Raw genomic sequence first — 23,725 nt, forward strand, 5'->3', positions numbered from 1 at the left:
TTAAAATGAAATATTTCTTGTAAATAACAAGATTATAAAATTAAAAGGCACAATGAAAAGGGATAAAAAGACTTGCTTGATGTCATGTTTTTTTCTAAAACTAACTTTCTTTATTCCTTTCATCATTAGATTTTTCATTATTGTATTCAATGTGATTTAAATTTTTCATTTCATTCATAATTCTTTATAATACCTAACTATGTACTAAGAAAATCTACACATGATCATAACAGTCCGAAATAATAAACAACAAAAATGAGTAACGAATAATTTACATTCATTAAAACAAACCATTTACACTTCTCATATAAACATGAATAGCATTAGAGTAAATAAAATGTTATGATTCTCATTGTTCTTTCAGTTTAACGTTTCGTTCAAAACAATTCGATTTTCCAGAAGAATAAACAAATTGATATTTTGTTACCTAATAAAATCATTTTTGAAGATGTATTTTATACATATGATAGAACAATTATTATCCAACTTTTAAACTAGTTATAATCTTTGAAATAGAATATGCTCAGAACTATAATTTTACATATAAAAAATCCTCAAGTATATATTACAACCTTAATAGGGCATGAATTCAATTAGCAACATTTTAAATTTTATAATGTATGTTACTAAATCCGACAAAATTGTCCTTAAAGATTTTCTTTGTTACTTTGATTTTTTTCCTAAAACTGTATCCAATCGTCAAAACCTGAGATTTTTACTTTAAATTTCGGTACATAACACTTTCACTATTTTTATTCAAAATGATTTTAATTAATTACGTTAATGTTCTCTTCGTTTCTCTGTGCGTATTGATCTTTTTTTATTTGTTTCATTCTAATGACCGATCCTAATCAAAATTACCATTTATACATTATGACTAATGTTGATTTTGTTCTTTTAAACAAAGGAACGGTAATCATGATTATAATATTATTGTAACGATTTTTCGATAATTTTACGATATTAAACATTAAAAGTTATATGTATTTATTTCTCTATCGACAATGTATATCAATATAAATATGATTTTATTAATGTAGCTCACGTTGCAATTGTATTATCATCCAGAGCTTTCTGGCGTAACTTCCTGCTTCTCTAATCTGAACGCCATTATCTAGTGGTATTATGATATGATTCGCGCAATAATCCTTCAAAACTATTTATTAATAGTCTTGATGGCAGAAGTGATCAATTGCTGGCAAAAATTGTAAATAAAATAAAGATACTATTCATTAAAACGAAATTTCAATAATTGTAATAAAGTTAAATGAAATGCAGAAGTAATAGAAAGTAAACTATTATATTCAAAAATAAATGCAAACCAACTTGTTTTATAAAGAAAAAGAACTTATTAAAATTATTAATATGAATAGAATTATGTGAAACAAAATATTCTAAACAAGGATAAAATATATATATATATATATATATATATATATATATATGTATATAATTTTTAAGTACCAGGCATAAATTATGAATATTACCCTAATTAATCTTTGTTTTATCATAAAACAATCTATACATGAATTAAGAATAAATTAGTTTATCTATATATCATGATCAATTGCATAGTAATTTTATTGATACCTCATGCACAAATTAAATAGTTAACAGTTAAATAAAAAAAATGAAAGTTATATGTTGGAAATTAATTATGTCCAAAATTATGTTGGAAATGTTATTTTAACAATGTATTAATAGAACATACACCAATTCATTTTATTGTAATACAGTGTTGGCTGTATCAATACTGTTATATTGACAATGATTAATAAATCATAATCAAAGTTACAAAATTTAATTCATATACCTTTAATTTAAATAGGTATTTTCTAATGAAAATGATACAAATAATTCAATTTAGCTTAATGAATTATATATATATAATGAATTATATTTTTACCATTCATTCTCTAGATAAAGATCATTTCAAGATAGTCCCACTGTAAGAGATATGTAAAAAATTGTAACTACTAGTTACAAAAAAAAAACATTTAGATTTCTGCCAGCAATTTGTTTAAAAATATTGAATGAATATGTAAATTAGTATACAATAGTAATGTTTATATATTTTTTTAAATGAATAAATGAAATGCAAGTAAAAAGGCACTATATTTGGGTATGGGAAACAATCAGGTATTTAGGCCTCCCTAATTTTTTTCTTGACCAGTTCCAATAAATCACAGATCTTTCACTAAAGAAGTTACGCCGTTGCGATTGAACAACCTTCATTCTATTAAACATGTAAAGTCTTACTTGTTTGGTACTAAAATATGCATGTTAAGAAGAAAATCAATGTGAATTATAAACAGCCATATTTAAATCAGTTTCGGTGTTATTCAATAATATATTGGAAGCATAAAGTAATGTTTAGTCATATATCACTTTATATAAACTAGGATGGAACCATTATTCTATAAACAATGAAATATTTCTTTCCATTGTTGATCATACTTGACTAGTGGGAAAAATTATTAATTGGCAAGAGAATGTTTAATTGCTCCACGCACACTATGCCATATTTTCCAAAATGACGGATACGCTTCATCATTATTTCATGTTATGTAAAAAGACCGGTGTTGCTTTATATTGACTGTCGAGGATGACATTCATCTAATATTCATTTCATTAAACAGGCGTTTCATGATCAGTCTCTTCAATTCTTCCCAATCTCCATGCATTTGGATCTCCTGCTGCTGCAACGTAGTAACAAACATTTTTTATTACTACAGAATAACAATATGCTAATATGAATTAAAATATGAACTAATATATACATGATATGTCAATATATAAAATCTATTTATATGCAACCACAACAGAATATATCTTTAAGATAAAATTGTATAAAACTAAATTATTGGAACATTAATAAACATGTGAATAAAGAACCCCCCAAAACTATATTTAATCTTAAAAAGAATTAAGTGTTAAATAATTCTAAATACATCATGTAACAAAATAAATATATGTAACAAGTTATTATACCAGAGTAAGTTTTCTTTTCAAGTTCTACAATTAGTACTTCAATTTGCATCGTATTTGTAACAATACTATGTTTTTTACTTAACTACAAATCTTTAAATTAATATACTAGGATATAATTGTCAGGTATGTGGTATTAAAATCTTTCCATTTTATTGAATCTGAACAATAGTATTATGATAGAACCAACATTGTTAATATAATTGAAATATGAAAAAACATACATAGACGCAAAAACAACTCACCTGAATACAATAACCAGAAGAAAATAAATGAAGTTACCCAGTGATATTTGTATAACTGTATGGATATCCATTGCAGAAACATAACATATATCACGTACAAATTTGTGCTAAGTATCTGCACAGTTTGTGTCACAGGAATATTATAGGGAAGACTGAACATTGCTGTGTTGTACAGGATGTAAAGGAGGTGTACGTAGGTGATTAATATGATGCAAAGTGTTGTTCAGCACTTCCTGAGTCGTGTACAGCAGCGGCATTCTCTCTTCTATCCAAAGCAAAATCAAAATTGATGCAAAATTATAAAAAGTGTATGTTGCGTATTCAAACAAATTATAAATCTAGAGTGTTAGTTTTACTTCAGCAAATACATGCACCAATTATCATGCAAAAGATTTCTATATATTCAACATATACATTTCAGTATTTATATATTTACTTAAAGAATAATTGCTCGACATAAGAAAAAAATATATAATTGGCACAATATAAATATAAACTACTAATACAGGATAGTAACGTTTATAAATTGCAACGGCAAAAACTTTAAAATTATTCTATAATGAAAACAATTTACAGTACATAATTTTTTAGATCAAATTGTGTTAGTAATATATAAACTTCGTGATAAAGGTTTGTATTTCTAAAAGTACATTACACATGATACATGCTCATGCCTAAATATAAAAAATATAAATATATGTGATACTGTACATGTAAACTGCCATAGTACATTTTCAAAATATTGTTTCAAATCAATTTAGACAGTTTTAATGATTATAATTTATATAAACGTATGGGTTTTTTATATATTTAGATTTTCTCTAAATTATAACATCTATAATATCTTTGTTTGAAACAACTTTTTGCAATGGAAAAAGACTTTTCAAATTGCATAACACATTTAAATTAGAACTACCATCTACTTTTGAAATGATATCATTAAGGATGATTAAGTGTATTTATATTATTATATTATACTATATTCACGTTTTATTTAATTTTTCAGAGGGTACCTTTTAGAGAAGATAGGAATGTTGGAATAGTATAGAAATATTACATCCTTAACAATATGTTTAAGTATAAACATAAAGGCATTATGTGTATATGTTATATCTTATATATATATGTGTATATGTATATGTGTATAGTGCATGTGCATGCTATTTTTTATACATTTAATATTACATTTATTATTATGTTTTTCATAAGTTTCAAAATCCGAAAATCAGCCAGCAAAAATTATTTATATATGAAGTAATGGGATAATTTAAGTTTCTTTAATATATATGTTATAGTTGTGATAGATCATCATACACACATTGCAACGTTATTCAGTTTAGTTTAAATAATTAAATATTAAATTATCTAATTATAGAACATATATGATATTAGAAATATATGCTACTATAAAAACAAGTTGTACTTTGTTTGATATTTATTCATATATTCGGAAAATTATTAATAATAGATTTATAATATTCGTTTATAGCTTTTGTAGATTTTATTAACGTAACAAAACAACTATTGCTATAATAGTTACAAGTGTTACTATTGTCCATAAATGCAATATTAAAAAGTACTTACCTTGAAGTTGACGGCTGATGAGAGCAGTAATACCTTGACTATCACCAGTCTTTTTCACAACGAAGAGTTTGGTGTCAGGATCGTTTTCTAAGGCTCCAATACCACTTAAACCAATTACTTGTCCATTTTGCTGTTGATGACTGCTAGCGGCCATCGTTTCGCTAACCTAAGATTATATTCCATACTAATATATAATACCTCAATGAATTTATACGTATTATAAATTTTTAAGAAAAACATACATACCTGCATCAATTTTTTTACTACATCCCTTCCCAAAATGTGATCAAACACTGCCTGCAGAAATTGATCACTAATTATGCTTAATTTTAACTTGTCTCTATGCCATAATAATATCCTCGATTCTTCCATAGCTGTTATTGATACCTGTTATTGATCACAAATTTATATATTATATAAATACAAGCACACATATGTAAACAAATATGTATTTTTTATAAATTTATTTCATTTAATGTGTGTATAAATTTATTTTGCTATGAACAAATAGATTTCTACTAATGACTTAAAAAGATGTATAAACCTGAAAGTATTCATCTGTAGAAACACCAAACCATTCTGGAGAATCCAGGAACTGATGTGGGAAGACAATGTGCAATGCTCTTCCATTTTGCGAAACTACTAATCTGAAGAAATATACACAAAAAAATTAAAATATCACTCTTTACTTTTAAATTTGATAAAATGTGATTTATTAAGATTTATATTACAATTTATGTTATTTATAATATACACTTACTTCCCAGAAAGTACCAAAGATAAAGAATCAACTTTGGTTACTTTTTCTTGGGCATAAACTTCTTGATATTTCAACTGTCGAATAACCTTCATACAATTTAACACTTTTCTGAACTGATGACGTGATACTCTTAATGGCTGGAACACTGCAATATATACCTGTATGAAAAAGAATGAAATAAAATATGAAATTTATGTAATGTTATTATTAAATGTAAAAATATACTGTAATACAAGAAAAACATCTATTTCAATAACCTTTTTCTAAATTACCATTTCACTTTCACATTAGAGCAACATATAATTGAATTATTCTATATTACACATATGTTTGTTGGAACTAATATTTTCTCAATTTAAAAAAATATAATTAGATTACTAATATCCTAAAAGCAGTGATGCTATAAGGAAAATCTATTTCTGAAACTGGATATATAAAGGTGCAAAAAGAAAAGATAGTATATACCTAAAAAATTTGAATCTAATGCAAACACTATAGCCAAACATACAAGCAATTTACTGTAATTAAAATTCTAATATATCTATCTATAACAGCTGAAACAAGAATGTTACATCATCTAGAAAAAGTAATATGCCATAAATAAAATTTAGAAAAACAATAAAATATAGTGTATATCTTTGTATTCTACATATATGAAATATCAATTTTTAAAAATATAGACAGATATACTTCAATACTTACAAAAATACTATTTCTATTGTATGATGCTAATTATATTAATTCATACATTATATATTTAATATTTAATCATTTGAAATAATTGTGTAACATGTCCATCTATTCATAGTAATTAATAATAAAGTCACTTTAACATTCAATAACAAAATATAATAAATTTAATATTTATTTAAATGTTTCTTACATAGCATGTATTTTACCTATGTATTTATCTAATTCCAAATATCAAATTTTAAACGCACTAATATCTTAAATAATTTTAAGTATATTAAATTGTTTGGTAGATCAGTAAACACTACTCTGTGATATGAAGTCAAACAATCATTCCTTCTGATGCTTCTCATAGCTTACCTCTTCAACTTCCCTTGAAAACTTGATAGGCCTGAGCTTGTAAAGAAGCGTGCATACATGGACGAAGTTGATGGCAACAAATAGAGCATTCCAGAGAGCAGCATCCAGCCAACAAGCTATTGTCCAGCCCCACAAAGCAAGAAAGGCACAGCCCACGAGCAGAGTGCACCTTAAATAAAGTACGCCATGTATGCCACTTGGTGCAAGATGTGACAATAGAAAGAAGGCATTTGCTAGTTGAAAGTAGATGTGGTTCACAGAAATTCCTTGATACGGTTGGCAGGTAAGAACTCCGTACAGAAAGGTTGGAGGCACTATCGGCGAATGAGGAGAACCAGATCCTTGACTGACCACTGATAAACCAGTAGCTGTAAAATGTTTCTTTTTTAAATATTTAGTAGAACTAATTATATTTAAAACATTAAGTAATAATGTAGTAATAAAATTTATTACTTAATGATTAATGGTAAATTGTTAAACATTGTCTAAAAAACGTATTTAAAAAAGTTAGCTCAAAAATTTGTTAACTGGTAAGAATAATGATATTACCATATATATAAAATATATTATATATAACTACCATATTATATGTACATGCATACATACTAGCTCTATTATCAGTGGTCACATTCCTACATTCGTCATCTTCACGGTGTGTTGAAACTGGTAGTGATACTTCCGATGTAACAGTATTATGGGGGACATTAAATGCAGCTGCATTTGTTAAACTGCCATCAGTACCAAAAGATGTCCAATACAGAAATATAAAAAATAAGATAGAAGCACGCCAGCCTTCTCGGCTTCCTACAGGATCAAAACAGATCCACATCCCCGCATCACCACCAAGCTAAATCAATTTCGTCTTACTCTACAACAATAAAATAAATAATATTTAAATATAAAAAACTGAAATTAAATTTACACAAAATATGAGCACAATTTAAATTGGTAATTGTTATGTTTCATACTTATTCATAGGAGATGTTAAATTGAATATTATATGCCACTTGTAAATATCCTGTCATTTTTCACATTTCTATTCTCAGCTAAAGTTAAAACTTGAAGACAAATACCATCTTGTGGACATCAAATTAAATAAAGGTATTTGCATTACCAATAGCTGCAGGAAGACTATAGAAACATCTGTAATATAAATATGCATTCATAATAAAGCACAAAATTTTATATATGAACCTTCCCATAAATTTACTATGTTTCTGTACTTATTAGAAATGTGTGATTATATGTATGATAACACATCAAACCATAGTTAAAAGAAATATCAAGAGTTTTGCAATAAACTTAATAATTATTTAACATCCTTATTTGATGACACAATAAAATTACCAATTAAAAATGTCAAACTCTAATTAAATGAAAATATTAAAAATTTTGTTACTCTATATAATGGTGAATTTGAAAGATTTTACAAAATTCAATTATTAATATTATTTTGTGAATTTATAAAAGAAGATAATGCTTTCAAATAAATATATTTCATGCTGATTTTGATATGCAAGTGATTGTGGATATTGACGCATGTTATAAAGTATCGTATTCAAATCAATAAATAACTTACTCATGGAAAATTTAAAAGGATGTGAACGTACGCAAGGCATACAGATGAAAAAGTAAACTATAACGTTAAGAGTAATTTGATAGTTAGAATAAACCGAACTCGTACACGAAACAAACTTGCTTATCTAATGAACGTCAAACTAGCATAAAGACGTTGCTTTAGCAAGGAGGAGTAAAGACGACGGTAGAGAATTGGGAAACAGAAGGGGGATAAAATAGGCCACGCGGCCCGTAATTTAAGGTTTGTTCAAAAATTTACTAGCAAACACGACCATCCTTTCAAATAAATAATTACCATCGTACGAAAATTAATTACAATTCAAAATATTAGAAATAAAATACAATAAATTTGTATATTCTATATTTAAAACTTACAATTTTTACAAATATTTACTTTCTTGTAATTATTTACGTTATTTTTCAGTAATTAAAGGTTTTGAAACCTAAAGTTGTAACTGTAACTTTGAATTAAATGTTTATTATTTTATAAATTGTATATCGACTATAATTAATAATTTATTATTTTAAGGAGTGTTGAAGTATTCGATAAAAATTTGAATTCAGTTTAAATACATTATATTAGAAAATAATATTTGAAGTATTTCCTTCTATGATCTTATTGAAGTAAAACGTGTTATCTTAAAATATAGTATTTCTTTTTATATAGAGCGTGCTCTTGGAAACAATTTTAAATTGCACATCAAACACAATATCATTAACGAACAAAAATTTAAATCGTCAATATCTGCCTCACCTGCTATATATAGATCTGTATATGTGTTTTTTGAAATTCTTGTTTCTTTGTTTATAGGTAAATATAATAATAAAATGGCAACGGAGAAGGATTTGATTAATGGTATTTATTAATTGCAAATTTACAAAATGTTTATATTTCTTAAGTAAAAAATATTTTATTACACGTAGTTAATTTATAAACTCCTCTCAATTAATTTTTATTACATACATAGCCAATTACTATTTAAATATGTAATTTATTTTCAATATTGATATGTGTTAATATGTAATGTTTGTTTCTGTTATAAATGTACATATTATTTATAATATAAAAATAAGTGGTATTATAATTAATTATATGGGTTATATCTGTATTTATGTAATTTATGTATTACATAGTAATTGTTATCAGAGAGTATTTTGTATTTATAATAACAAATGTTATATTACTAAAGATTGTCTTACTTTCTGGAAAAAGAAAGTATAGTTATTGCATATGAAAGAATTTTATTTTTTACGATCAATTTTATATAAAACTTAGAACCATTTAAGTTTTGTTTACTCATTAATAAACCTATTTCTACAGCAGTTAGAGAATCACTTAAAGCTGATGGGGAGCTTGGTCGTATAAAAGCTGAAATGCGTACAGAAGTCATAAAGTTGTTAGATAATTCAAATAAAGGAAATAAAACAAAGCTTCCAAAGCCACCTTTAGACATTGTATTCTTGAATGAACTTATTCGAGAATATTTAGATTGGATGGGATATAAGTACAGCTCTACTGTATTTATTTCAGGTACTTAATAATGCACTTCATATATAATATACTATATTACAGAAATTAATATATTCATAAAGTACTTAATGAATATCTCTGTTTTAGAATGCGACTTGTCAAAGCAACCTCTTGATAGATTTTTGCTTTTGCAAAGTTTGGGGCTGAAAGAAAGTGAGAATAGTACAAAATTACCATTGCTGTGTAGTATTGTAGAAACATTCAAGAATTTAAAAAATACATGAATATATAAAATTATATATAGACGTATTATTAACAAAAATAACAAAAGTCTAAAACATTCATACTTAATATTGTTAATAAACAAAAAATATATGAATTATCAAACCCCCTATTTTTTAATTAATTTCAGATTTTTGTAATTTATTTAAATTTTATTTCTTTATATAATAAGATTTTATAGAACATATATAATTTTGTATAGTAAATGATTTCGAATATTTTGTACAACGAGAACAAGGATAAATTAAAAGAATTTCGTCTTTTTATTTCATGACGTCTTTTACATATTGACATTACATTATGAAAGTACAATATAATGCTAAGATATTGGAGATCTTAAATATAATTGCTGTTATTCTCTAAAAGTATAGTATCAGATTTCTTAAAGATATTATCCACTGAATGCTATAATGTACATTAGTTATTGTAATGAATTTACTTACAGCATTTTAGAGATGGAATTAGAACATGGACAATCATGTAAAGGCCTTAATAATATCTCAAAATTAAATACAAGTTAAATGTCATAGTTTGTTACCCATTCCTTATTTCGTTAAATTTTTCGATCCCAAAAAAGTACTGGCTATTAATAATAAGTAATGAATCACTAATGTTTGTCCAAATTAACTTTGAACGCTGTTGTAATATTGTAAATATAGAATAAATCGACTATATCATTTCATAGATATCAGATAACAATCTCAGTTTGATGCATACAATAGTAAATAATTCTGGTACAAGACCTTACATTAAAAAGCATTCACAAAGAAAAATTACTGTCAGAATTTACTTTTTAAAATATCAAAGACATCTAATGATGTCATTTGTGCTTTGATTTCTTTTTCTTTTTTGCTTGTTTGTTCCTACTCTTTGATTTTTTTGATTTCTTTTTATGCTTTTCTTCATCTGTACTTGTTTCAGATGAATCTGAATAAGAATCTGAATCAGAACTACTATCTTTTTTCATAGATTTCTTCTTCTTATGTTTTTTATGCTTCTTCTTCTTCTTTTTATGCGATTCATCTGAACTATCTGAATCGGTACTTGAACTATCTGAGGTACTGGATGAATCTTCGCTACTAGTAGATTTTGATCGCTTTTTAAGTGATTTTATATCCATTTCCTTTTCTATATCTGGCTCATCGAGTTTGAGCTTTTTGGTAGGTAATGAAACCACTTTGCCATCTTCACCATCTGATTCTGAATCTGAAGCACTATAGTCAGGTTCAAAACTAGCTTCATCGAGCATACTACGTTTACGATCGGACACAAGCCTTGGATTCTTTCTTTGCTTCTTTATAGATTCTGTAGCTGGAGGTTCAGGATTTTCATAATTTATTTTAGTTTCATTGCTTTCAGGTTTATCTTTTAAACCAATATTTTCTTTATGCTTCTGTTTCTTCTCTAAGTTTTTTTCTTTATCTTTTTTATGTTTCTTTTCTTTCCGTTTCTTATGTTCTTTGGATTTACTTCTACTTCGGTGTTCTTTCTTTCTTTTTTTATCTTCCTTTGTTTTTTTGTCTCTACGTCTATCATCTTCTTCCTCTCTACTCTTTAAAAGACCTATCTTCGGGATATCATTTCTTTTAAATGTGCAGGATGGTGTCCTTGCTCTTCTTTCTTTATCTCTATCTTTTTCTCTATCCTTATCTATCCTTTCCCCTTTAGAATCATTACGAGTCGATCTGAAATCTCCCCTCGATTCAATTCTTGGATCTCTTTCTGATCTTATATCGTGTCGTTCACTTCTGAAATCGTTTCTTTCTTTTGAACGATCACCTCGATCTTTATTATCTCGTTTCCTGTCATCGAGGAATACCTTACGTTCACTTCCTGGTATAGATAATGATGAATCAACGCGTCTATCTAATAGTGGAGATATTCGTTTATCTCTTGTATTTCTAGGAGATCTGCTTCTAGATTGATTTTCACTTTTCATCTCACGTCTATCTAAAAAGCTTTTCATGGGACTAATTTTCCTTTCTTTATTTTCATCCACTTTTTCACCCAATCTTTCTTTGGCGGAAAGTCTTGTAGGTGAATAAGTTTCTGGAACTGGTTTGAATTTTGTCCGGTCTAATTTAGCTTTTTTCACTGGTTCTGTTATTTCAACGTTTCTTTCGTTTCTTCCTACATTTATAGTAACGTTCACGCTCTTCCTTGCTTCCCTATTAGGTTCAACTTCAAGTACTTTAGGCTCTGGATTCTGATATAGTACTTTTCTACTTTCACTTATCTTTTTAATTTCAATAGGTCTAATGGCATTTATAGCTTTTTGGAAAATCGCATTTTCTGCTCTTTTTAGTACCTCTGATGTAACTACTTTTGCGGACTTAGGTTCATCCAATTGTATTTTTTCCATAGGAGATTCGCATACATCGTCTGTTTTTTCTGTAGTGTCATCTCTCTCCCATTTGGAAAGTTCAGGCATTGGAGCTAAAAATTCATCTTTTTTTGGAGACTTTTCTTCTAACAATGTACTTTTATCTTCTGCTTCATTTTCTGAAAGTAAAGAATACTTCTCTGTTATTACAGTGTTTATTTCTGCATCGTCTAATCCACTATAAAGACTATCAATAGGTTTGATATCAGATTTTAACTCTGGAATTGGCTTAAAATTAGGATTAGGAGGATTTGTTCCAAATTCTGTATGATCAATTCTTTCTGGACTGGCTTCATGGAATTCGGGAGGTTCTGGATTCATGGCTAAAGATTTATCTTCAAACTCTTCTTTAATCGATTCTTCTATAACATTTTCGGTAGGAATGCAAACTATCCTACTCTCAATATTTTCATCTTCGGTACTAGGTTTTATAACATCAGTTTTTGTGGGTGACATGCTTTCCTGCTTATTTTCCGTAATTAATTCTTCATGATCAGTTGGTTTAATAGGTTCATCTTTCACAATCTCTTTTTGCCCTGATTTTTTTTCTTTTTTCTTCTTCTTTTTCCTCTCCTTTTCATCATCTTTCTTCTTCTTTTTTTCTTTAATTTTCTTTTCCTTTTTCTTTTCTTCATTCTTTTCTTCATGATCCTTTTCTTTCTTCTTTATACGTTCAGGAGATATATCCTTCGTATCTATCCTAGATTTCTGTGAATATGGAGTTGGACTTTTTCTGTTCTTTTTTCGTTCCATAGACCGCCTTTCATAACGTTCATGTCGGTCCCTATCCTTTTCAGTTTCATAATCTCGTTCCCGCCTATCTTTTTCACGAGAACGATTTTTGTCATCTTGTTTGTGACGATCTCTTTCATCCTTGTAACTGAAATAATAATATTGGTATTATTGTTATAGAATAAAATCAAGTCAATGTAATTACGCTATTTGTAAATATAATTGACATTTTTTATTTAAATAAAATAACTTATGTGAACATACCGATCTTTATCATAGTCTTTCTTATCTATGTGCCTATCGTCTTCTCGTCGATCCCGAGTATGCCTATCATCTCGTTCTTTCTCTTTTTCCCTTCTATCGCGATCATCTTTTTCTCGTACTCTGTCATCGTGATCTCTAGGTAATCCTTGTCTTTCACGATCTTCGCGATCTCTATTCAAAATTCTTCTATCTCTTTCATCTCTTTCACGTAAACGATCATCTCGTTCGCGTCCCCTAAAAAAAAAGTAATAGTTATATATAGTTTTAAATACAATTTTTTTGATTATTTATGAACGAACTATATGCTTATATACCTATCTTCTCTCAAAGGTAATCTATCTCGATCTTCAGCATCATGATCTTTAAGAGAATGCTCACGATCTTCTTGATCTCTTAATAAACGTCGATCACGATCATCACGTAATGATCTTTCAGAGAGTTCTACACCTGGCGGTGATAGGTCATAGTATCCTTCTGTTCCAGGAGGTGCAACATCGTCAAACCTTTTGTGAGGCACATCTCGTAAAGGACTACCAAAACGTTGATTGGATGGTCCAGGATACCTGCTGACAAAAAATTCACAGAAAATGTTCATATTTTTGTTCAATTACCTCAAAAAGTTATTTATAAGTCATACATTTGATTTATAAAAGCTCAGTGCTATGTAAATTCTTTAATTTATAAGTTATTAAAATTTAAAGTAGAACTAAAAATTTTTATACATTTATTTATATCCTATAAATCTAATTTCAACTTATAAAATTTATTACAATATTTTTATTTATAAATTTATATATCTTTTTGACAAAAATACATATAAAAGTATGTTATTGTTGTTTAATTATATGTACATTCATCAATTCCAGAGAAAAAATTACAATTATGCTTTATCTAAGGGTTACTAATTTAAAAAAAATTAATTTGACCATTTTGTTTTACTTATTGAGGAATTACTATGAAAAGTTAAAACCTTTATATTAAAGCTGATTATGAAACCTTTATACTAAAGCTGAAAAGATGAATGAATAAAATTACCTATTATCAAGTATATTTACTGTCTATTATGCCATAAAAACGAAAAGTAAATAAATCAACATTTATAACTTCAAATACATTATTGTGAGTACAAAAGTAGTATATTGATTGTACTCATTTAAACATTAATATTGCATATTTTACTCACCAACAATGTGCTATTATACCATATAAATACTGTTACATTAGTAAATATGTTGTACAATTTTTAAGTTTTAATCAATATCATTTTGATAACTTTCTTAAGAGTATTCTATGACATTTTTTTACTTCAAGCACTGAAAACAGACAAAAGGAAATGTTTTTTCTTATGTTACAAATGTTGATTTGGCCCTGAATTCACCTGATTCAGAAACCATGCAGATCTGTCAATCAGCTGGGTAGCTTCCACAATCTCCAAGCTGGTCCTTGCCGTATACACTTTCCCTGCTTCTGTCTTCTTCTTTCACTTTTTGGTTATTTGTATATTTCATAACGTAATGTCATTATGTACATACAAATAATATCTTATATGCATGCAAATGACAAAATCAATCATTCAATATAAGAGTAATAACGAATTAAAAAAAAAGGAAATCAACAAAAATATATGTGTTATTTTCATAAAAATATTTCCTTACGTCGCGTATACAAAATTACATTTTCTTTGCAAATAATATTGTTATAATGATCTTAAAAGAAAACATAACATTAAACGTTACAGAATAAAAAATACTTATCCCTCTACAATCAAAAACAAAGCTTAGTGTTCACATGAATTACAGCATAAAAATAACTAGCTTGTAGTGTTATGAACCTACTTTAGTTAAACGAATTTTGTCATGCTAAATAGTACAACTTTACAATTTTAAACAATATGCTTAACGCATATAATAATGACACTTACGAAAAAGTTTATAAAATCTTTCTGTTCATAAAAATTTCATAGAGATATTAATATAAATAATATTAATACTGTAATAAGTATTTTTCTGAATTTAAAAATTTCTCCAAACACATTACAGCCTTCCTAATAATGCAAGACATTAATGTCTATTCGCACTCATTCCACTGTTATTAACATAACATAATTTAATAAATTCTTTCCTTAGTTTTCCTTCTAATAATAAATTTAAAAATTATTGTGGTACTTACAGAAGTTGATTGCATATATTACAATATTCAAAAATAATTTTGAATTCCTATATTTTTAATAAATCTATATGACTAATATCAACAAATTATAAAGAAGATATAAACTACGTATAATTAACTAGTCATGTGATTATTTATGATAACTCTTCAGTTATGTCAATAAAAATTTCAATCATTGTCTATCACAGATAATACAATACTGAATTCAAATGCTATCAGTTTCCTAAATCATAAACTGATACATTAATGTTGCATGATTTAATAATACAGATAAAATTTGTTATTGGAGAACATGAAATTAGAAAGGATCATTAATAATAAGATCTTTTGTATTTCATTTATTATATTATAATGTTGTAATTAGCAACTTTATTTGAATAATATTTATACAATACTTCTTGAAGTATTTTTATAATAAGACATAAAAATAAATAAACGTGCTTAGATCCTTCCAGTTAAATGTTTTCCAATTTACATGAAAATTCTGAATTATATGAAATTATAAAAAAATCATGTATTATTTCAAAATATATTTCATTACCAGCTTATGTTGATTGCTTAACTTTTTCTGCAACTGTTTATGGGTTTCAATTTAGTAATTGGTATGTATGAGAAGCCGAAATTTGTTTAAAATTAATGGAAATATTTAAAACACAGAATAGATACTATTAAAATATTAAGTACAGTATTGCAAAAATATAAAAATATTCATTAATGCAATAAAAATCAACCTATTACGAAATAAATTGATTCCTAAATATATATACATATTCTAAATTTTCAAAATATCTCGATTATCCAGTTTATTTTATTCAGTATATTTGTTTATATATCAAAATTTCGTTGTTTCACTATCCAAACTTTCTTTGGATAATCAAGATCGTAATATTTGAGTTTTATTTCATATGTATTTTGGAACTTTACTCAAAAGAATAAAATATTTTTTAGAAATTATCCAAGTATTTCTACGAAAAATCTCCATAGTACATACAGTATTTTTTAATGAAAAATACAGCAAAAGAATACAACAGAAAATACACACACACACGAGCGCGCGCGCATATATATATATATATATATATATATACATATATATACACACGTATATGTGTACATGGTGCGTGTGTGTATGACACACGCATTCGTTTACACACTCGTCTATAACTTTGTATTGATTCAAATCAGTATTTAGAAAAACAATAACATGAAGCTTTTCCTTTGCAAAACATTTTGTTCAAAACGTTGATTTTTTCAATTGAATTTAAAGCTTAATATTTAACTTATATATCTTTTTTAATCCTTATGAACCGAGATGGTCAATGGCTTCATAGACTTATAATCTACGTCGTGAATAAAGTAATGACTTTTTCGAATCGACAATATATCTAGAAAACAATCATTATATTATTTACAACTTAATAATTTATTTAAAAGTTAACAATTATTTTAATTATTTTACTGTAATATTTTCTTAATGTCGAAAATACATAGTAATAAAATAATATTACTATTGTTGTTACAGTCATTACTTTTAATAATTAAATACTTAATTGAAATGCAGGTGAATGAAAATAAATATTTTTCAGTCAGGTACAGTTATGTAGAAAAATAAACTCTTTACAATCTAACATTATCATTTTTATATCAACCCATACTCAAAAATCTCACAGCACACTACTATTAACATATCACTCTTGTGACAACAAAAATTTAACATTATTTGAATAGTTGCATAAATTTATATGTTTTTCATTTATTACTTTTCACAAGATATTTTTAATTGGTAAAATAGATTGACACAATTTCTTGATTTATTGCAATCAATTTCTTTTATATTACGTAGCATATTTTATTTCAATCCATAAATTATTAAAAATTAAATTTTATTGAAACTTACATGTGTACAAACTTAAACTAATTTATACAACTATTCTTGTGTGTATGCGTGTACGTGTGTGTGTGTTCGCGCGCGCATTTTGTATATGCATATGTATGTATATATACGTATATTCATACATATACATATATGTAACTATGCTTTTAAAAAACATATATGTATACATTATCTTTAAAATGTCATAAAATTGATTATTTCGCTTTCGTTACATTCACCATAATTCCGGAGCAGTCTTAACCAGGACAGCAGCATAAGGTACAGTAGACTGTCTGCTTAGCGTGTACATGAATTAAAGTACTATTGAGGCGGAAATACCTGTTGTAGGAATCATAATAGTCTTTCCTGTCCGTAGGTGGAGGTCCCAATGACATAAGTGGTGGTGGATGACTTCCACTGACTAGATGTGGCAGCAAAGGCGGTATATTATGCTGAGCTGCTTGGTTCCTTACTGGATATCTCTGTATTGGTCTATCTCGAGGGGGTAAATCCCTCTCTCGATCTCTGAATTGATAATCATGTGCTGGTGAATCATTGTAGTAACTATTGTATCCTTCTCTAGGTTCACGTGATCTTGGTCGATCCCTTTCACGATCCCTTTCTCGCTGGAATCTAAAAATATTATTCACAATTATCATAAATTAATTAAACAATTCTTTAACAGTTACTTGAAATGAACATAATAATGTAATTATACCTTGGAGGTGATCTAGCTGGAGATCGATATCTAGGAACTAAGTCTCTATCACGTTCACGATCACGTTCTCGTTCTCGATCACGTTCACGTTCACGTTCACGCTCGCGATCACGTTCACGCTCGCGATCACGTTCACGATCCCGTTCACGATCTCGATCACGGTCGCGATCACGATCTCGATCACGATCACGGTCACGGTCACGGTCACGATCCCGATCACGATCTCGATCTCGATCACGATCACGGTCACGATCTCTTTCTCTATCCCTTTCTCTGTCTCTATCTCTATCTCGTGACAAAGATAGTCTAGGAGATTGACTACGTGAATATGATCTAGAACTGTAAATAATATAAAGAATTTCAATTTTATTCCAATAATTACAAATGTCATAAATATTGAAATAGTGTAGAAAATTTATCTCACCGACTAATTGAGAAGCTTCCACTTCTTGATCTACGTTTTGGTGTACGACTTCGTGCTCTAAGAGGTAGAGGTGATCTTGAAGATCTTCGTTTTGAAGGAGGACTTCTAGATCGACTTAAACGAGGTGGGAATGGTGATCTGCGGCCAAATGAACGTGATCTAGATCTACTGTAACTACGAGATCTTGATCGTGTTCGACTTCTTCTCCTATGTTTTCCAAGCCTTCTATCTCGCTCATCTTTTTCTCTTAGCATTCGTTCAAAAGCTTCTAATGGATCATCAATTATACTGGAAATAATATTAATATTATGATAATATACCAATTTACTGTATTGAATAAATAGCAGTTACCTTTATCAAAGTATATCAACTTACCCAGGTGGATTACCATTATGAATATTTCTACTTAATCCTGGTGGTGGTGGTTGCAATCCTCTATAACTAACTGAAAAGATATGAAATGTTTCGAAATATTTCAAACCAAATAAATTACCTATGTTAAAAATTTAGTTGTACAATTTGAAATACAATTGTCCATTAGAATATTACTTACGATGATGTATTCCCCTAATTGGTCTTGGTGGACCATTATAATTTCGAGGTGGTTGTGATGGTCTGTACCCTTGTTGTTGATAAGGAGGTCTTTCATATCGTGGAGGCCCATAATGGGAGCCTTGCTGATGGGGATACATAGGTATCCGATGACTCATATATGGATCTGGCAATAATGGTGGATTATGTGGGGGTACATTAGGTGGAGGTTGATTATAGCTTGGTTGAGGGATACGATCTTCTCCCGGTGGAAAAGGTAAAAGAGGTGGCTGATTACCAGAAGAAGGCACATGTAAATGTGGTTCATCAACCTGAAATAATAATATATATGTATATATAAATATGAAAATAGAATATTTTTAATAATATAAGTGTAAAATATTTCGAACTTACTGTTGGTGTGCCTGGACGATCTTCAGTTGATCTCCGTATAGCATTATCATAATGTATATTAGGTGGATAATGTCCATCATCAGATGGTAAACCTTGATAATTTTTTGATGGGGGTGGGTTCATCAAATGTGGCAAAGGTGCTCCTTGAGAATTATAGTCGCTATGTTGTGAATGTCTAGGAGATAATGATCGTCTCCGATTTACTGGTCGCAAATTTTCAATTCTACGACCACGTTCTCCACTTCTAAAAGATAACAATTATATAAATTAAGATAATGTTGGATAGAAAGTTTGAAACTATAATTAATTAGATTAAGCTACAAACAGTCTATATACATAGCTATAAAATACTATTACAAATTATAAAATTAATACTATAAAATAGGTGTCAGTTTACTACTTAAATATTTTTACCTATCACGATGTCCATCCCTGCTGAAACTTCGCCTACGTTCTCTTGATTGTCTTTCACCTGGATATTCATTCTCACGTTCTTTCTTTTCACGACTTGGAGGATCACTTCTTTCTCTATCTCTTTCTGGTGAACTACCAATTGCAGGTATTGGAAGTAATGGTTCAGTTCCTGGAGGTGGTGGAACTTCTGTTTCCTCGTCTGTTGTTAACTTTGTTACAGTATCACTTTGCAAATCAGATTCTGATGCTGTTTCTGGAACAGCTATTAAAAATGATATTTAATATAACGATTTGTATTCTATATTTCATATTGTTAAATAATTAAGTGATATTTGCAATATCTCATATCGATCGTTATAAAATTCGGAAGGTAAACTACCTTTATATTTGAGGTTAAACATAACCTATATCAACTAGTGAAGTAAATTTGAGCATAACTTAACCACTATATAATATTGTACGTTTATGTAATAATCGAATTTCTTTAAATAATACGAAACAATCTTTTTAAAATCGTCCTTATCCTGTAATTTTATTGATAAAATATAACTTTGTAACAAAGATTGTATCAAAAATAATTTTTCATATTTTAATAAAATAAAAAAAAAGATGTATATAACTTAAAATGTTGTTTTTAAGAATAAATTTTAGCAATTAATATGTTAAGTAACGCTTTAAAATTTTCCAACGTTTTTTGTATTTCTAAAAATTTATGGATTACCTTTCATTTTACAAAAATATAGAAGCTATGTAATAAAACTTAGATATTTAAAAGTTCTACTCACTAGTTGTTTGTGATTGGGTAGTTCTAGCAGGAAATTGCTGTTGAGGAGATTCAAAATTTGTTGTTTGTGATTCCGTATATTCTTGAGAGGGCATATTAGTTGTGTTTGAAGATTGGACACTTTTACTTTGGCTTGATACCTGATTTGCTGCTTGATCAGCCTTTTGTTGTTCTAATTGTACTATAGGCTGTTTGTTTGTTTGTGGAGATTGTCTATATGTCTGTCTTTTAGCATACCCAGTCTCATTCTTAAAATTCATTACAGCATTTCGTAAAAAGCGGTTGGGGATAAGAGTTTCTGGTGAAACATCTTTCTCATTACAATCTGGACATTCATGTTCTTCAGATTCTAATAAGAATGTCCGAATACCTGTTATACACATATTATAAAAGTGCATTAAAAATTGATAATAAATTGTAATAGATATAAAAATATCAAAATTTTAAAAATTACATTCATCACAAAATGAATTTCCACAGCATGGTATCATTACTGCGTCTGTTAAAAGATCTTTGCAAATATTGCACAATAGATCCTCTGGGATCTCTGGTTTTTCTACAGCAGGTTCAGGATCTTGTGAAAATGGTGGACGTTCCTTTTTACCTTCTTTATATGCTTGACTGAAAATTAAAGAAATAATTAAACGAACTTTAAAAGTATATGATATATTTATTGACTTTATTAATCATCTTATATATTAAAACATACTGATCAATAGCTGGTACAGCATATTGACCCGTTGGTGTCATCATAGCACCAGGAACTCTTGGTCCTTCAACTGGAACCATAAAACTCCTAGGAATACCTGTACTTTTCTTAATTTCTATAGGTTCCTGATTTGTCCCAAGTGGACAATTTTTAATCCAATGTCCGGGTTGATGACATTTGTAACAACGATAATTTGCAGGTACATCACCAGTTTGATTAGCTCCACGTATTTTCATGTAACTGTTAAAGACATCATATGTAGAATTTTAGTATACATATAAGATAGAAAACAAAAAAAGAATAAAGCCATATACAAGATAGAATAAAATAAAAAGTTTGCTTGTAAAATGGCATACTTTGATGGATCATAATCTTGTGTAGATTGAGTCATCATTGCCCGAATTTTGTCTTCTTCAGAGCCATCAAGTCTTGTAAGATCTACAGCTCTGCCTAAATTGGATTCATCTTTTAAATTACTAAACGAAGGAGCATCATTTCTGTCCCATGATCGCTTTTGTTGAACTGTTAATGGAACTCTAGCAACAATAAGGCTAGTATTTTTTGCAATTAATGCATTATCATCCGTATAATCTAAAAGAATCATTTCTATACTTTACAAAAATTGGTATTTCTTATGAAAGTATTATAATTATTTGCAAACAAATATATAAGAAATAATGATAAAATATTTTATATTTACCTTCCTTAGTTTGTGCATTTGTTATTTGCAGATCAAAATCAGTATTCTTTCCTATACGTTTTTGATGAAAAATAGCCTTCTTCAAATCTGCTACGGAAATGTGTAATCCATCAAAGGATACAGTATCATAATCTAAGGTAGATTTGAATTTATAGTGTACTGACATTTTTGTTATTTATATATCCTGAAAAGAAACAATGAAAATTAAAAAAATAATTATACACAGAAAAACACTGAAATGAAATGCATAAAATTTATAAAAATTACAAAAAAATATTTTTTATAAATATACAAATTTTAATAATAAAGTAGTATACTTATACGATAGCAAAATGTCTCATTTAATTTATGTATATATGAATATATATAGTCTTTGTTTTTATATGTATATAAAATTCATACAAATCACTTAATAAATAATTTAATAAAATTTCAACATACTAATATTTTACACAAACAACAAACTACATTAGTTTAGTTTATAAACTGCTTAAATATTCTCTTCATTATTCCTTTAGAAATTATGCCATATCTTTTCCTTTTTCTTGAAACTAAGCAAAATATTAATATTACAGTTTAATAATCTTTATACGAACTTAAAGTAAGTACTATATTCATAATTTTATATTACATAGTTATTTTAATGCAATTAATATATAATTCCCTTTTCCAAATACAAATTCTATTTATTTTAACAATGGTTTAAACAGTGTTTTATGTTAATTATTTTGAAATATAATAACATATAAATAACAACAAATAAATATTATATAAACTAATTTAAAAATACTACTTATGACATTTAAAAACAACATTAATAGCATTAATATAATTTATGTTACATTACATTACTAATACATTTATGTGTACGTGCACGCACGCGCGCGTGTTATATTATTCCAAAATATACATATATCTTCCATAGTATCAAAATATTTCGTACAAACATTGAAAGTCTTCGAAAAAAATATTATGTATAAATTTCTAAATGAATTTACATTCATCATAATACATCCACAAGTATAGACACATCCACAATAAATTCAGGTACATGTACGTATCTATACAAGTATGTGTATAAATGAGTATATATATATATATATATATATATATGATACAAACGCCCATATATATTACAAGAATTAACAAACATAAATAAATAATCTTTTTTAAGTGATGATAGCTTGATAGAACTAGAAACAATAAAATGCTCGATACTAGCTAATTAAAAACGCATTAAAAATGTTAGTGAGGTTAAGAATCAATGTTACAAAATGAATGTAAATTGGAATATGAATGAAGAAAAGAGAAGAAGGAAGGGAGAATTATTACTTATTCACTACAAATACTCACTACAAAATGAATAAATTCAAATAATGGAAGCGATAAACGTATATTCATCCAGTACATACAAATATGATTTCCAACTTCTAGCATGTTGCGAGGAATAGTCAATTTTTGAAATATTTTTCATAAACCCCGAAATCAAATATCTAACCTGTACACACACACGCGTATCGACTGCGATAAAAGCAAGACATTCTGAACAAAACACTGCAATCGCATAACCGAAAAACACCAAGTGAATAATTCAATCGTCTATAGTAGCAATGACACAGTGAGTTTATAGATGGCACAATCAATAACATATA

At 27.7% G+C, this 23,725-nt stretch overlaps 3 protein-coding genes across 12 annotated transcripts; 1 reads left to right on the forward strand and 2 right to left on the reverse strand.

The window, feature by feature from the left end:
- Positions 1-1,695: 1,695 nt before the first annotated feature.
- LOC132907056 (blood vessel epicardial substance-like) lies at positions 1,696-8,346 on the reverse strand. 5 transcript variants are annotated; one of them, XR_009658103.1, is made up of 10 exons: positions 8,207-8,346; positions 7,596-7,770; positions 7,234-7,495; positions 6,628-6,995; positions 5,578-5,735; positions 5,362-5,464; positions 5,064-5,204; positions 4,818-4,983; positions 3,234-3,498; positions 1,696-2,696 (listed from the first exon to the last, which is right to left on the reverse strand). XR_009658103.1 is itself a non-coding variant. In XM_060959803.1 (9 exons), exons 3-9 carry the CDS (start codon positions 7,454-7,456, stop codon positions 2,632-2,634), a joined length of 1,224 nt encoding a protein of 407 aa, XP_060815786.1. In that variant the 5' UTR covers positions 7,457-7,495; positions 7,596-7,770; positions 8,207-8,346; the 3' UTR covers positions 1,696-2,631. The 5 variants fall into 5 exon arrangements, 2 of the variants coding, with proteins under 2 accessions (XP_060815786.1, XP_060815785.1); XR_009658102.1 differs by having other exon boundaries at positions 1,696-2,699; XR_009658104.1 differs by lacking the exon at positions 7,596-7,770 and having other exon boundaries at positions 1,696-2,699; positions 8,207-8,339.
- On the forward strand, positions 8,329-14,050 carry LOC132907065 (centrosomal protein 20-like). 3 transcript variants are annotated; one of them, XM_060959812.1, is made up of 4 exons: positions 8,329-8,446; positions 9,017-9,061; positions 9,527-9,736; positions 9,824-10,070. In XM_060959812.1, exons 2-4 carry the CDS (start codon positions 9,034-9,036, stop codon positions 9,958-9,960), a joined length of 375 nt encoding a protein of 124 aa, XP_060815795.1. In that variant the 5' UTR covers positions 8,329-8,446; positions 9,017-9,033; the 3' UTR covers positions 9,961-10,070. The 3 variants fall into 3 exon arrangements, with proteins under 3 accessions (XP_060815795.1, XP_060815796.1, XP_060815797.1); XM_060959813.1 differs by lacking the exon at positions 8,329-8,446 and adding an exon at positions 8,486-8,504; XM_060959814.1 differs by lacking the exon at positions 8,329-8,446 and adding an exon at positions 13,821-14,050 and having other exon boundaries at positions 8,821-9,061; positions 9,824-9,889.
- LOC132907052 (E3 ubiquitin-protein ligase RBBP6) lies at positions 10,203-23,705 on the reverse strand. 4 transcript variants are annotated; one of them, XM_060959795.1, is made up of 16 exons: positions 23,486-23,705; positions 22,074-22,257; positions 21,730-21,964; positions 21,374-21,613; positions 21,119-21,285; positions 20,666-21,034; positions 19,881-20,142; positions 19,467-19,710; positions 19,075-19,384; positions 18,897-18,966; positions 18,522-18,809; positions 18,098-18,436; positions 17,719-18,012; positions 13,652-13,903; positions 13,338-13,571; positions 10,203-13,221 (listed from the first exon to the last, which is right to left on the reverse strand). In XM_060959795.1, the coding sequence occupies exons 2-16, from the start codon at positions 22,237-22,239 to the stop codon at positions 10,779-10,781; spliced, it is 5,913 nt and encodes a 1,970-aa protein (XP_060815778.1). In that variant the 5' UTR covers positions 22,240-22,257; positions 23,486-23,705; the 3' UTR covers positions 10,203-10,778. The 4 variants fall into 4 exon arrangements, with proteins under 4 accessions (XP_060815778.1, XP_060815780.1, XP_060815777.1 ...); XM_060959797.1 differs by having other exon boundaries at positions 13,652-13,900; positions 23,427-23,705; XM_060959794.1 differs by having other exon boundaries at positions 23,427-23,705.
- Positions 23,706-23,725: the final 20 nt, after the last annotated feature.

Source organism: Bombus pascuorum, chromosome 5, assembly GCF_905332965.1.
Source record: "Bombus pascuorum chromosome 5, iyBomPasc1.1, whole genome shotgun sequence".
NCBI lineage: Eukaryota > Metazoa > Arthropoda > Insecta > Hymenoptera > Apidae > Bombus > Bombus pascuorum.